At 42.9% G+C, this 16,337-nt stretch overlaps 1 protein-coding gene across 3 annotated transcripts in view; it reads left to right on the top strand.

Annotated features, from left to right (window-relative positions):
• The window catches only part of dym (dymeclin), a 247,668-nt gene that overhangs the window by 73,859 nt on the left and 157,472 nt on the right, over window positions 1-16,337 (top strand). For all 3 annotated transcript variants that reach the window (XM_078419291.1, XM_078419432.1, XM_078419366.1), the window contains exon 8: window positions 6,079-6,221. In XM_078419291.1, the coding sequence (XP_078275417.1) occupies window positions 6,079-6,221 (143 nt within the window). The remainder of the gene's footprint in view (window positions 1-6,078; window positions 6,222-16,337) is intronic.

The raw sequence follows: 16,337 nt of genomic DNA, 5'->3' as shown, positions 1-16,337 counted from the left end.
CTCGAATTACCATATTAAAAAAGAGCAACAAGACACACAACATAAAAGTTAACATAAACATCCACCACAGCGGATTCCCCACATTCCTCACTGTGATGGAAGGCAATAAAGTCTAAACTTCTTCCTCTTTATTCTCCCGCGGTCGGGGCAGTCGAACCATCCCCAGTCGGGGCGATCAAAGCCCCCGCGTCTGGGCGATCGAAGCCCCACGTCGGGGCGATCGAAGCCCCCGCGTCGGGGCGATCGAAGCCCCTGCGATCGGGGTGGTCGGAGCTCCTGAGGCTTGGAGCTCTCGAAGTCGGTCTCCAACCAGAGACCGCGAGCTCCACGAAGTTAAGTCTGCAGGTTCCCGCAGTTGGAGCTCCAAGGTCGATCCCCGACAGGGATCGCCATCTCCACGATGTTAAGTCCTGCAGGCTCCCGGGGTTGGAGTTCCCGAAGTCGGTCTCCAGCAGAGGCCGCCAGCTCCTTGGTGTTAGGCCGCAGTGAGGACGGAGATGCGATACGGGAAACAATTGCATTTCTGTCGAGGTAAGAGATTTTTTAAAGTTTCCCCGAACCCCCTCACCCCCGAACCCCCTTACATCCCACATAAAACAAGCCAAAGAACACTAAACCATACATTTAATACATACTAAAAAAAACAAAGTATGAAGGGACGAGACAGACTGTTGGCGAGGCGGCCATTGTGGGCGCCACCTGGTGGTTCAATAAATAGTTCCATTTTGAAAGGGGGATAACTCTTCCAGTTTAGGTGCAATATTTTCGATGTAATGTTTATAAAATAAACTTGAAATGATATATATCATCTTTTCATTCCCTTTCACTCCTTTCCTTTGTAGGACAAAATCATTTGACTAACAATCAAGCTCTTTTAATGGAACCATGAGAAGACATGGTTATACCAAGTGTTTCATTTAGTTTGTGCTATCACCTACCACAAAATATTGCACATGATACCTGGCTGTGCACTATTAATATGTGCACCTTAATATTTAAAAAACTAATTGTTTAATATACTCGGTGACTGAGCCTCCACAGCCATCGGATAGAGAATTTCTAAGGTTCATGACATTCTGGGCGAAGAAGTTTAATTTCTCTCTATCCTGAATGGCTGACCTGTTAGTTTGAGACTCTGCTTACTGGTTCTGAACACCGCAGCCACAGAAAACATCAACACTACATCTTTTCGGTTACTATTCAGAGAGGAGTAAATCTGAGGTTGCTTATATCTTGAGGGCAGGAAGAAATAATTTTATATTTATAATGACAGACTAAGATTGTTTGGCCCATCAGGTGCACGCCTGGTCACAGGCGAGCAATCCCATTAATCCCAATTCGCCTCATTTCTCTGGAGCATTGAAAAACAATCTCAGACAATCCCATCAACTCTCCAATGATTCTTTTGGTTGCCATTAATTTACATGCAGCGATATTGGGCAACAACCACCCTACTAGGAATGCGTGAGGATGTGTGAGAATACCAAGGGACAACCAATGCAGTCAAGGAGTGAGCACAAATACTCCACATGTATGCAAGAGGGAGGAGGAGTGTGATCTGTTTATCCAGGACCACACTTAGCGTGTCATTTGCAAGGGCTCGGTTACTTTCCAATGGGAGAGATAATCTAAAAAAATAATCATCAAACACATTAATATTTTGGTTATTTATCAATTGTTGCTTAGTTTACAAGGTGTCAAGTAACAAATTTTACCAACACTCTTGAAAAGTGGATGTTCAAGGATGTTGTTCAGCCTGTCGGCAGTAAACCAAAATGAATTTCCTTCGTATTGTTCAAGAAAATCAGAATAACGTTTTACAAGGAAGATAACATTGAATATTGCTAATATGTAGGTTTATGTTACAAGGTATAATTGCTCTGTGTTCTGAAGTAAGTTTGTAAAGGTCATGGGTCAGGTTTCAAACAAAAACACTGGATTATTTGTAGAAATGTAATTTAAGAAGCTGCATTACTGGCCAAGAATTCTTTCTTTGAACACAGTTGGTGATCTCGAAGAAAGGATAGAAAATAACATTTGTGCTCATGGTTTTTTTCAAACTTATTTTCATATAAGCAAATAAAATATAAATAGAAATCTTTCACGATTGGATAATTTTAGAATGCATTGGATTATATTCCTTGATAAGTTTATGGGATAATGGTTTATTAATCCAATAGAGAATGGGTTTGTCACAAGCAAAAGGACTTATTTATGGAGTGCCCTCCATAATGTTTGGGACAAAGACTCATCATTTAATTATTTGCCTCTGTACTCCATAATTTGAGATCTGTAATAGAAAAAAATCACATGTGGTTAAAGTGCACATTGTCAGATATTAATAAAGGTCATTTTTATACATTTTGGTTTCACCATGTAGAAATTACAGCTGTGTTTATACATAGTCCCCCCATTTCAGGGCACCATAATGTTTGGGACACATGGCTTCACAGGTGTCTGCATTGTTCAGGTGTGTTTAATTGCCTCCTGAATGCAGGTATAAGAGAGCTCTCAGCACCTGGTCTTTCCTCCAGTCTTTCCATCACATTTGGAAACTTTTATTGCTGTTTATCAACATAAGGACCAAAGTTGCCAATGAAAGTCAAATAAACCATTATGAGACCGAGAAACAAGAATAAAACTGTTAGAGACATCAGCCAAACCTTAGGCTTACTAAAATCAACTGTTTGGAACATCACCAAGAAGAAAGAGAGCACTGGTGAACTTACTAATCGCAAAGGGACTGGCAGGCCAAGGAAGACCTCCACAGCTGATGACAGAACAATTCTCTCTATAATAAAGAAAAACGCTCAAACACCTGTCCGACAGATAAGAAACACTCTTCAGGAGTCAGGTGTGGATTTGTCAATGACCCACTGTCCGCAGAAGACTTCATGAACAGAAATATAGAGGCTACCCTGTAAGATGCAAATCATTGGTTAGCTGCAAAAATAGGATGGCCAGGTTACAGTTTGCCAAGAAGTACGTAAAAGAGCAACCACAGTTCTGGGAAAAGGTGTTGTGGACAGATGAGATGAAGATTAACATATCAGAGTGATGGCAAGAGCAAAATATGGAGGTGAGAAGGAACTGCCCAGGATCCAAAGCATACTACCTCATCTGTGAAACAGGGTGGTGGGGGTGTTATGGCCTGGGCACGTATGGCTACTGAAGGTACTGGCTCACTTATCTTCATTGATGAGACAAATGCTGATGGTAGTAACATAATGAATTCTGCAGTATATAGACATATCCTATCTGCTACAGTTCAAACAATTGCCTCAAAACTCATTGGCCGGTGGTTCATTCTACAGCAAGACAATGATCCCAAACATACTGCTAAAGCAACAAAGGAGTTTTTCAAAGCTAAAAGATGGTCAGTTCTTGAGTGGCCAAGTCAATCATCTGATCTGAACCCAATTGAGCATGCCTTTTATATGCTGAAGAGAAAACTGAAGGGTACTAGGTTCCCAAAACAAGCATAAGCTAAAGATGGCTGCAATACCCTCAAGATGGCTGCACCCCCTCAACCGGAAGTGCCGGCTCCTCCTTAGCTGATGACCTGAACTCCTTCTACGCACGGTTTGAGACGGGTAACACCACCAGCTCGCCGTCTAAAAACAGCACCGAAGGGGCGCTGGCTAGCGAGGCTGGAGGGGGATCCACCGCCGGGGATGTGCACACATTCTCGGTGTCCGAGCATGAGGTGAGGTGGGCTCTGACGCGTGTGAACACGAGGAAAGCTGGAGGCCCAGATGGTATATCTGGGCGAGTACTAAAGTCTTGTGCTACTCAGCTTGCTCCAGTGCTCACCACAATATTCAACCTCTCCTTGGCAAAGTCCGTGGTCCCTGCATGCTTCAAAAGATCCATCATTGTACCGGTGCCAAAGAATGCCTCTCCAGCGTGTTTAAATGACTACCGACTGGTGGCCCTCACCTCGGTTGTCATGAAATGCTTGGAGAGGCTAGTCAAGAAGCACATCTGCGCCCTCCTTCCTCGCAACATGGACCCACTACAGTTCGCATACCGTCCGAACAGGTCCACGGATGATGCGGTCTCCCAGGTTCTACACACCGCTCTCTCTCATCTGGACAGCCAGGGGGGCTATGTGAGGATGCTGTTCATTGACTTTAGTTCAGCATTCAACACAATAGTCCCCAGCAGACTGGTTGAGAAGCTGCTGGAACTGGGGCTTAGCACCCCTCTGTGTGCCTGGGTCCTGGACTTTCTCACTGCCAGGCCCCAAGTGGTCAGGATAGGGGAACACACATCTAGCTCCCTCACCCTGAACATAGGATCCCCCCAGGGCTGTGTCCTTAGCCCCCTACTGTACTCCCTGTACACACATGACTGTAGGGCCAGGTTCAGCTCAAACTCCATCATCAAGTTTGCTGATGACACTGTGGTGGTGGGCCGGATCTCCAACAACGATGAGAAGGCCTACCGGGAGGAGGTGGCTGATCTGGCACTCTGGTGTCAGGACAATAGCCTCCTCTTGAATGTCACTAAAACAAAGGAGCTGATTGTGGACTTCAGAAGGGCTAAACATCCAAGGACGTACACGCCACTGGAGATAAATGGGTCTATTGTGGATAGGGTGAGCAGTTTCAAATACTTGGGAGTCCGCATCGCAGAGGATCTGACGTGGGCAACGCACATTGCCGCACTGGTGGGTAAGGCTAAGCAGCGCCTTTACCACCTTAGACAACTGAGGAAATTCAGAGTGTCGCTGAGGATCCTTCATTGCTTCTACTCTGGGGCTGTAGAGAGCATCCTGTCCGGCAACATTACAGTCTGGTTTGGGAACAGCTCTGCCCAGGACAGGATGGCCCTGCAGAGAGTAGTGCGTTCGGCAGAACGCACCATGGGAACTACACTCGTCCCCCTGCAGGACCTATACATCAGGAGGTGCAGATCCAGAGCAAGCAAGATCATGAGGGACCCCTGCCACCCCAGTAACGGACTGTTCCAGATGCTACGGTCAGGCAAACGCCTCCGCTGTCACGCTGTGAAAACGGAGAGGATGAGACGGAGCTTCTTCCCACAGGCCATCAGGACTGTCAACTTTGATAACCCCAGAGACTAAATTTTTGTCGACACTTTTTGTGCTATGTTTAGTAACTTATTAACTTTATTTATATGCTGTAACTGTAATTATTTTGTGCACAACCCGCAGGCATTGCCACTTTCATTTCACTGCACATCGAGTATGTGTATGTGACAAATAAATTTGACTTGACTTGAATACAGGCCTGGCAGAGCATCACCAGAGAAGAGAGCCAGCAGCTGGTGATGTCCATGAATCGCAGACTTCAAGCAGTCATTGCATGCAAAGGATATGCAACAAAATACAAACATGACTACTTTCATTTACATGACATTGCTGTGTCCCAAACATTATGGTGCCCTGAAATGGGGGGGGGGCTATGTAAAAACACTTGTAATTTCTACATGGTGAAATCAAATTGGCCTTTATTAAAATCTGACAATGTGCACTTTAATCACATGTGATTTTTTCTATTACAAATCTCAAATTGTGGAGTACAGAGGCAAATAAATAAATTATGGGTCTTTGTCCCAAACACTGTATTAGCCAGGATATCTATCAGACCAAAATATTTCAAATACAAATGCTTTATTGAAAAATCAGCAAGCAGTTTCTTAGTAAATTAAATATTTTGCAAGTGCCTGTTCAAGCCCTGATGAAAAGATAAAGATTAATTTAAAGAAATTCTGAGGACCACTATTGGTGCAGTTGAAGGAAGTCACCATGGTGATTTATTCATTCTGGGCTCATGTACAGTTTAGTGGATGCAGTCCTTTTTTAAAAACTTAGCGCAGTTAATTTTAGAAACTCTTATTTTGCGATGGATTAGATTTGTGTGTAATGAATCTTGATCTTTTGTGTTGGTGTGGCTGATTGTTGGCAAATTGGGGGCACAAACAAGTAGAAACTGATTTTTAGTGTATTAATAAAAAATTGGGGTATTACTCGTAGATAAATGAACTTTTATCTTTTTTCCCCCTTCTCCCTCCGCTTCCCTTAACCGTCCACATCCCCACCATTTTTCACAGCCTTCAGAACACTAGCAGGATTATCAAAACATTACTTTACAACTTCATTCGACAAGAGAAGTGTCCACCTCAAAAAACTCAGATTTTTGAGCAGACCTCTGTGGGAAATGGATTGCTATATGGATTAGCATCTGGTGTGGCATGTAAGTATATTATGTTTGATTGTAGGAATTGCAAGTACCTACTTAATTTCTGTTGCTTCTCAATTGATAGCTAGTATGCCACTTCCTTCTGATAATTTATTCTAAGGTGTTTTTCATCCTCTGGTATCTTTCTCAACAGACATTTTTTGTATGTGGCAGGAACAATTAGTCAGCTAGGTAAAGATGTTACAGTGAAATTCCTTTTCCTTTTCATCTGTTATTCACTGAGGGGTACTTTGCACTCAGCTGATATGTAATGATAAAGAACCCTGGCAGACTTAGGGTCATAGAGTCACAAAGCACGGAAACAGATCCTTATGCCCAACTTACCCATGCCAAATAAGATGCCCCATATACACTTGTCCCACCTGCCTGCGTTTGACCCATATCTCTTTAAACCCGTCCTATCCATGCACCTGTCCAAATGGCATTTAAATGTTGTTATGGTACCTGCCCATATTGTTTCCTCTGGTAGATCATTCCATATCCCCACTACCGACAATACCAGGACAAACTTGAGTACCCGTATAATAATTCGGACACCTGCAGACTGTGACAAGGCCTGAATACTATAACTGACTGCAAAGCAAAGTCAGGCAGCATCGCTGGTGATAGCGCGGCCCTCCCTGATGAACTTAATGCATTCTATGCTCGCTTTGAGCAGAAGGCCAACATCCATCCCGCAAGACATGAGTGTGCCTTTTCTCAGGGTAACTGTTGCAGAAGTTACAACGGCCTTCCTGAGGGTGGACCCACAGAAAGAAACTGACCTGGATAGAGTCCTTGGCCTCGTTCTTAGGAACTGCGCCAACCAACCATTTGGAGTGTTCACGGGCATCTTTAATCTTTCCCTACTCTGTTCTGAGGTACCACCTACTTCAAGGTGACGCCTTTCATCGTGGTACCAAAGAAAATCAAGATCTCCTGCTTTGATCACTACTGCCCAGTGGCCTTGACATCCACCATCATGAACTGTTTTGAGAAGCTATTTATGGACCAAGTTAAATCCAGCCTACTAAACAACCGTAATCCACTGCAGTTCATCCACTGCCAAAACAGGTCCACATTTGATGCCATCTCCCTTGTCCTACATCATCACTGAACACCTGGATAAGAAAGCCACCTACGTCAGACCCTATTCATTGGCTGCAGCTCTGCTTTCAATGCCATTGTACCATCCAAGCTCATCTCCAAATTCGTGGAACGTGTAGTCAGCGTTCCCCTCTGCAACTGGATCCTCAACTTCCTGACCACAGACCACAAAGAATGGATCGGTGACAAATCATCCTCTACGATAACCCTCAACATTGGTGCCCTGCAAGGATGCATTTTCTGCCCCCTTCTTTACTCCTTATACACTCTTCTACTATTTTGACCTAACCTACAAGACCTCAACGGCGGACCAGGCGGACAAAGTTATCTTGAACTTAACGGCTGTGAAGGCGGATGAAGGCTGCAACAAATCTATCAGCTGGTGATGGCTGGAAGCTCCTAGTCAAGAACCGGCACGGAAGCGGTGAATACTTGATTCAATCGCTCAACTTTGGACTCATGCCACCTGAGAGTTCATAAAATCAACAGACATAGACCATCATCCTCTACCTTGAGGGATAGCCACGACGACAATTTCTTTCTGTAGTCTATTTTAATATTCTCTGGAAAATATTGGCTACCATCCTCATGAGATCATTTTACCATACAAGGTGGATATAAAAAATAATAAAAATGCTTGTAGTAATGTTTTGGAGAGAATTTCTTTTTTGTTGTAATTTTACATGCTTTTCAAAGTGGAGACCAGAGAAAAGTGAAACAGAAGTGCTGAAAATGCTCAGCAGGTCATGCAGGGGAGAGAGAGAAAGAGAAAGAGAAAAGAGAGAGAGAGAGAGAAAGTAAATAAATAAATAATATTAATCTGCTTTCATTCTGCATAGTTCTGTTTGTTCTAAATTTTTCCAGCATTTTCTCTTTCATTTAAAATTTGCAGTATTTTATTTTTGGACTTTAAATCTGCTATTCGGCTTTATTATGTATCAAGTTAATGTATAATGCAGTAAATGTAATTAGGTCCATCGCTCAATAAATATAAGTTTGTATTCTAATAATTTAAAACTAGTTGACTGGTTTGTGCTTGATTCAGCCCACTGCCTGCATGTGCACTTCTGGTTCTTACAATTTTGCAGCTATTTTACTCCGATTGACCTTGATGCCTAACTGTTGGAATGGTCCTGTGAGGCAGTTGAAAGCAACTGGATGTCAGGATCTATGTGGCACTTCCCCGTTCTAGTTGTCAAAGAAATTTGAATTGCCTGTAATTTTTCCTTTACTACTTGAAAATTATATTATTAAAATGCACTTGGAACATCATAACAGGAGAAATTACTTAATGCAAAAAGTTAAACAAATACTTTTTAATCAGGTTTTTGACCCCCATTCAAATGAATGGTCGCAAGGTTTGAACTCAGTGATTTGACTAGGAAATGAGTCCGGGGGCAGAGTGGGCTGTGTGGGGCAACGTGCTGGCATCCCATTTTTTGCTCATCTAAGTGCAGAAATGGAAGTCAGATGAGCAGACCTGCATGGAGAATATCATTGACAGTTCCTTTCAGAATTATCAGCTAGTGATAACGTTCCAGCCCATTGAATACTCAGGCTGTAGTTTCTTATTAAATTAAAGCAATTCAGTAATTAATTTCCCAACCCCTCTCACCATTGTCTGACTTTTTAAGGCTACAGCAACTTGTGACATCTCAGTTCCCTTTACTTAAATTAGGAATTCTTTAACTTTCTTCGCTGATTCACTGGAGCCAAAGGGGCTTTACGATGTAATAGATGTGTGTTTTTAGATAAGTAGACCACTGAATGAGTTGCAAAATATTTAGCATCAAGAGCAACAACATCTATTTTACAAATGCGTTCCTTTGTTTTTAAAATCATCTGCCAACCTTTTGCCTTATCATCTGTGTGACTTCATACATCCCGTTATTAACGCAACTAAACTGGTTTCATCAGCAGCCATACCAGCTGTCTAGCTAACATTTGGCTGACACAGCTATCCATTCAACTTTATCCTCCCCCTTATTTTTCTGACCGATCTCGTCATCTGGACCATGACCTTTCCTGCCCCTCTTACCCCCCCACATTGTTATATGGTACACCACTGCATCACTGATACCCTGCCAATATCCCTCATCATCTGCATGACTCATCTTGCCCGCCATCATCCACCAGATGCTGGAAGTTGTTAAAGGTCTAATCTGGGTCATTGCCCATAATTTTCCATTTTTGTCATAAATTTGGGGGTTACTGTTTAAAAAAAAGTCTCCTCAAGTTGTTGCATATGCATTTAGTAGCTAGTACAAATAGCAACCATGGAAAAGTGCTTGCTTAAGTTAATGGCTGCACTGTCTCATCTTGAGTTTTCTTGAGCGTTGAGGTTACATATTCGTGACAAATATTTCTCCAGCCTTTTGATTTGTCTTGCACGTAAGCAAAAAACCTCAGAAGATAACTCACGATGCAGAATACCCAGCCTCAGACTGATTTTCAGTTATCTAGGCACTCCCCAGATGACCTGACTATGGTCATACATACATATGAATATGCTACAACAATGGTGGGCTGGGTCCAGCAGCTCTGAGCAGACTCACTCGCTGACTCACTGAGCCAGTCAGGCCGGCTGGCACCAGCTCTTCCTGCAGCTGCTTGCTTTCTCACCTCAGCTGTTTCTGAGATCCAGTCCCACACACTGTTCTTCTCCATTTCCAACTTTAAATTTGTATTACGATTTGTCCTCAGGAACGGAATTCTTTCACAACCCAGGGACTGCCTCTATTGACAGTAGTTATGCATCTGGTTTTATAGATTTTTGGCCAATATGTTGATTATCGGATATTTGTCGATGGTAATGCTATTAAATATTAAATGTGGGTAGAAACATAGAAACATAGAACATAAAACAATAGGTGCAGGAGTAGGCCATTCAGCCCTTCGAGCCAGCACTGCCATTCAATATGATCATGGCTCGAAGTAAGACACAAAATGCTGGAGTAACTCACCGGGACTGGCAGCATCTCCTGATAGAAGGAATGGGTGACGTTTCGGGAGTTTGTGGGTGTTTGGATTCTCTGTTTGACGTGGTCATTGCCTGGGATGTTGACACTTGCTAATGAGCACCCTGTACTTGAATGTTTTTCCAGTCTGTGATGGAAGTGCATGATCTGTAGAGTTGCGAGTAGAATTGAATACTGCATAATCATCAGCAAAATTTCCACTTCTGACTGAGGGAGGGTAATTTATGACAGAGCTGAAAGTGATTGAGCTGAGCAACTTCTGTAATAATGTCCTGGAACCGCTAATTGGCCTGCATTGGCAAAATCCACTTTCATTCATGTGGTTATGATTCCAGACAATTCAGTGTTTTCTCCTTGACCTTATCTTGATTTTTATCACTTTTGGTCAAATGATGCTTCAATGATAGTTTTATCTTCACCTCTGGAATTCAACACATTTGGACTGATGTCTAAATTTGTAGAAACAAAGAACTGCAGATGCTATTTAATACACAAAAGGATACAAAGTGCTGGAGTAACTCAACAGGTCATCACTGGAGATCATGGATAGGTGACGTTTCGGGTTGAGACCTTCAGACTTAATTTGTGAACTGGTAAATAAAGAGAATAAACTTTTGCTAAGTAAGTGTCCATTAGAAACTGTCACGGAACTTTAAACTTACTGAAATAGGGTTGGGACTCAGAAACATGTGTCTCAGAAATGAGCGTGATGTTCGTGAGTCAAAGCACAGATCTACAGACATGGTATCAGACGATAAATTTGAAATAATAATAGAAAACACAATAAACGCTCAGCAGCTCAGGCAGCATCTGTGAAGGGAGAAATGTTTTATGTTTTTATTTCAGATTTCCAGTATCTACAGTGTTTTTGCTTTTGGATAGTTTAGAGATACAGCGCGGAAACAGACACTTCGGCCCACTTAGTCCACACTGACCAGGGATCCCCATACATTAGCACTATCCTACACACATTAGGAACAATTTTACATGTATACTAAGCTAATTAACCTACATATCTGTATGTCTTTGGAGTGTGGGAGGAAACCGACGATCTCGGAGAAAACCCACGCAGGTCACAGGGAAAACGTACAAACTCCGCACGGACAGCACCCATAGTCAGGATCGAACCTGGGTCTCTGGCGCTGTAAGGCAGCAGCTCCACCACTATGCCACTGTGCAGCCCTGCTTTCAGTTACTTTTGCCTGATAGGTTTTCTTTAAGTTTACATGTGTGTGGCTAGCAAATTTTGAATATTAAAGTTAAAGTGAAATGAAATAAAACTAAAATAAAATACGGTGAACATTCCCAAATGTTATGTCATAGTCTCAATGTTCTTTGTATGTAATAGCTGTATTATTGACCAAATTGACAAGTAAGGAAATGTAGAATGTTAGAGTAACTCAGTGGGTCAGCCAGCATCTATGGAGGAAATGGATAGGTGACCTTTCAAGTTGGGATCCTTGTTCTGAATGATTTTAGAAGGAGAGAAAGAAAGCTGGAAAAGAGGTGGGAGCGGGGCAAAGCCTGGCATGTGATGGGTGAATGCAGGTTGTGATTGGCAGATGGTGACAAAGAGCAAGTGTGAAAGATAAGAGATGAAAAGGAGACAAAAGGGTGTCTGATAAGGAGAGGAGTGAAATGTAAAACCAAGTGGAAAGATATCGGTGGAAGGGGACAGGATAGTGGGAGAAAAGGATGTACACCGTTATCGGTGGAGTGAGACATGGAATAGGAAAGAGGGATTGGGTGGGAGGAGTGGGTGTTTTACTTAAAATTGGAGCATTCGGAGAAACGGTTGCCTAGCGCACTTGGTCTTGTCAACGTAAAGGAGGCCACATTGCAGTAGATGAGGTTTGAAGAGGAGCATATGAACCTCTGTAGCACCTGGAAGGGCTGCTGTGGTCCCAGGGTGGAGGTGAGGGAGGAGGTGTAGGGACAGCGCTATATCTCCAGCGGTTGCAGGGGAAAGTATCTGAGGAGGAGCCGGTTTGGTTGGAAAGAGATGAATGAACCAAGGAGTTCCAGAATGAATGTTCTCGGTGGAAAGCGGTGGAGATGAGAAAATGTTACTGGTGATTGGATTATGGTAGGGTGAAAAGTGAAGACCATGGGAAACTTGTTCCATCTGCGGGGAGGGGGAGCGAGAGCAGAATTGCAGGGCACAAAGCAGACACGGCTAACTTAAAGAAATCCACAACAACAGATGGTTCAGTAACCATGTTTACTGAAGAAAGAGGACAGATACAGTTGAGGCAGAGAAATTGAGAGTAAGGGGTGGTGTCCTTGCAAGAAGCAGAGTGTTCATCAATCTGGCATTGATGTCTGATCATGTAAATGTTTGTCTTCCAAGCTAATAGTCTCTGCTAACTTTGTATTACTGCATCGCTAAGATGTTTAAATGCAAACCCTCTTACTGAGTAAACCATGTCTACAGTCATGATAGCATAAGCAAAATTATGTCTCGTGACTTGTCCCCTATTCGTAGCTGATAGAAGTAAAGCTAGATCCAAGCTCCAGAATTACAGATTTCTATATGACTGGACTAATTCCCAAAACATTTGGCTCTCCATTTTAGTGTTCAGAAAGCTTTTTCTTTTTTCTCTTTCTGTCAGTTTTGTCAAGCCAGCTATCTGCATCCAGGCTGGGCAGTAATCCTCACTGCAGACATACTGTCAGCAAGTTCTGTTTATCTTGGTTGCAAAATGTAAAAGAATGTCAGGTTTTATCTGAAATACTCCATGTGAGCTCAGAAACTTTGGTGCCACTGTATCGCTTTGTCTACTCTGTTGTTGATGAAAGAGCTGTACAGTGGATTTAGCTGATAGGCAACATTGCACTGTTGTGGAATAATATTTCTGTTTTCATTGCATCACTTTTTATGGCAACAGTATTTTCCAATATTTGCTTATGATAATTTTTCTGCTTTATGTCCTTGATTTCATGTAGCTTTCTAATCTCAATATAACAAATGTTACTTCCAGGATGAATGGGTGGCAAGTCTGACCTAGAAAGGCTGTTGTTGGATAGAATTAAGTGCTCTTGTGTCGAGGAGAGAATTGTGGTTAAGCATACGTATTTTCATATTGGGAAGTCATCCCAGGACAGGACCTTCACAGTGAATGGTAGGGTCCTGGGGAGAGTTGCAGAGCAGAAGGAACTAGGAATACAGGTGCTTAGTTCCCTGAATACAGTATCACAGATAGAAGGGTGACAAAGAAGGCTTTTGCTATGTTATCCTTAATCTGTCAGGGAATTGAGTAGAGAAGTTGGGACGTTATGATACAGTTGCACAAGATGAGGCCACATTTGGTGAGGCCACATTCAGATTGCTGTGTTCAGGTTTGGTTACCCTGCTATAGGTAGGATGCCATTAAGATGGAAAGAGTGCAGAGAAGATTTACGAGGATGTTACCAGCACTTGAGGGGCTGAGCTATAGGGAGAGTTGAGCAGGTTCGGACTTTATTCCTTGGAGTGCAGGAGGCTGAGGGGTGATCGTACAGTGGTGTATAAAGTCATGAGGGGGATAGATAGGGCACATACTCTTTTTCTCAGGGTTAGGGAATTAAGAACCAGAGAACATAGGTTTAAGGTGAGCCAGGCAAGATTTAATAGAAACCAGAGGGGCAACCTTTACTCTCAGAGGGTGGTGGGTAATTGGAACATGGAATGAGCTACCAGAGAAGGTAGTTGCGGCATTGAAAAGACACTTGGATAGGTACATGGATAAGAAAGGTTTAGAGGGATATGGGACAAAAGCAGGCAAATGGGATTAGCTTAGATGGGTTCTGGCCTTTTCCTACCTCCAGTTCCCACCCCTCTACTTTCAGTCTGAGAAAGGGTTCCGACCCGAAAGGTAACTCATCGTTTTTCTCCAGAGATGCTGACTGACCCGCTGAGTTACTGCAGCACCTTGCGTCTCTCCTCATCTACACTAGTTGCACCTGCCTGCGTTTGGCCCATATTCCTCTAAACCTTTTCTGTTGATGTAGCAGTCAAATGTCTTCTAAATATTGTTATAGTACTGTGTTGATACTGACATCTTGGAGCTAGATTGATGAAGATGGAGTGGATATGGATGTGGTCATTGTTACCTATTGTGGCACAGTTGATGTGGACATCTCTGTTGTCCTTTGCTCAGACAAGCTTTTTCTTTCTGATGAAACAGGATGTTGTTTTAAAGAACACATGCTGCAAGCATTTTGTCACGAGAAGGACCCCATTAGAAATGGCCTTCCCTACTAATGCTTTGCTGATCACATCTTGGCAGAGGATTATGCTCCTTCCAACCCTGGCATTGAAGGAGCCATTGAAGACACCCAGAAGGATCAGTTTGTCTTCTTGTGCATGCTAGAATTTTTTCACAGTCTTATTAGAAGTCTTCTGTGGCTTCTTCTGAAGCTTCTAAGATCGGACGCAAGCACTAATGACCATAGAAAGTTGGTTCCATTTTCTAGCAAGCTGATTTCTAGCAAGGATAATAAGTAATCACCAGATCTGCAGCGTGAGGCAGAAACTGGTGACATTCAATGTAAGGTGGTATACAGTGCATTCAGAAAGTATTTAGACCCCTTCACTTTTTCCACATTTTGCTACGTTACAGCTTTATTTTTAAATTGATTAAATTCTTTTTTTTATCATCAATCTACACACAATCTACATACAATACCCCATAATTAAAAAGCAAATTTTTTGCAAAGTACTCAAAAAGAAATAACTGAAATATCACATTTACATAAATATTCAGACCCTTTACTCAGTACTTTGTTCAGGCACCTTTGGCAGCGATTACAGCCTCAAGTCTTCCTGGGTATGATGCTACAAGCTTGGCGCACCTGTATTTGAGTAATTGCTCCCATTCTTCTCTGCAGATCTTCTCAAGCTCTGTCAGGTTGGATGGGGAGTGTCGATGCACAGCTATTTTCAGGGCCCTCGAGAGATGTTTGATGGGGTTCAAGTCCGGGCTCCGGCTGGGCCACTCAAGGGCAATCACAGACTTGTCACAAAGCCACTCCTGCGTTGTCTTGGCTGTGTGCATAGGGTCATTGGCCTGTTGGAAGGTGAACCTCTGGCCCAGTTTGAGGTCCAAAACTCTCTGTACTTTGCTCCGTTCATCTTTACCCTCAATCCTGACTAGTCTCCCAGTTCCTGCCGCTGAAAAACATCCCCACAGCATGATACTGCTACCACCATGCATCACCGTATGTATGGTATTGGCCAGGTGATGAGCGGTGCTGCTTGGCATTCAGGCCAATGAGTTCAATCTTGGTTTCATCAGACCAGATAATCTTGTTTCTCAAGGTCTGAGAGTCCTTTAGGTGCCTTTTGGCAAACTCCAAGCGGGCTGCCATGTGCCTTTTACTGAGGAGTGGCTTCCGTCTGGCCACTATACCATAAAGGCCTGATTGGTGGAGTGCTGCAGATTCTTCTGGAAGGTTCGCCCATCTTCACAGAGGAACTCTGGAGCTCTGTCAGATTGACCATCAGGTTCTTGATCACCTCCATGATCAAGGCCCTTCTCCCCCGATTGCTCAGTTTGGCCGGGCGGCCAGCTCTATGAAGAGTCCTGGTTCTTCCATTTAAGAATGACGGAGGCCACTGTGCTCTTCAGGACCTGCAATGCTGTGGAAATTGTTTTCTACCCTTCCCCAGATCTGTGTCTCGACACAATCCTGTCTCAGAGGTCTACGGACAATTCCTTCCTCTTCATGGCTTGGTTTTTGCTCTGACATGCACTGTCAACTGTGGGACCTTATATAGATAGGTGTGTGCCTTTCCAAATCATGTCCAATCAATTTAATTCACCACTGGTGGACTCCAAACAAGTTGTAGAAACATCTCAAGGATAATCAATGGAAACAGGATGAACATAAGCTCAATTTTGAGTGTTATAGCAAAGGGTCTGAATACTTATGTAAATGTGATATTTCAGTTATTTCTTTTTAATTACTTTGCAAAAATTTCTAAACACCTGTTTTTGCTTTTTTATTATGGGGTAATGTGTGTAGATTGATGATAAAAAAAAATTTTTTAATCCATTTTAAAATA

This window comes from Rhinoraja longicauda, chromosome 1, assembly GCF_053455715.1.
Source record: "Rhinoraja longicauda isolate Sanriku21f chromosome 1, sRhiLon1.1, whole genome shotgun sequence".
Lineage (NCBI taxonomy): Eukaryota > Metazoa > Chordata > Chondrichthyes > Rajiformes > Arhynchobatidae > Rhinoraja > Rhinoraja longicauda.
Note: the sequence above shows the minus strand (reverse complement) of the source record. Positions and strands in the feature narration are given on the sequence as shown.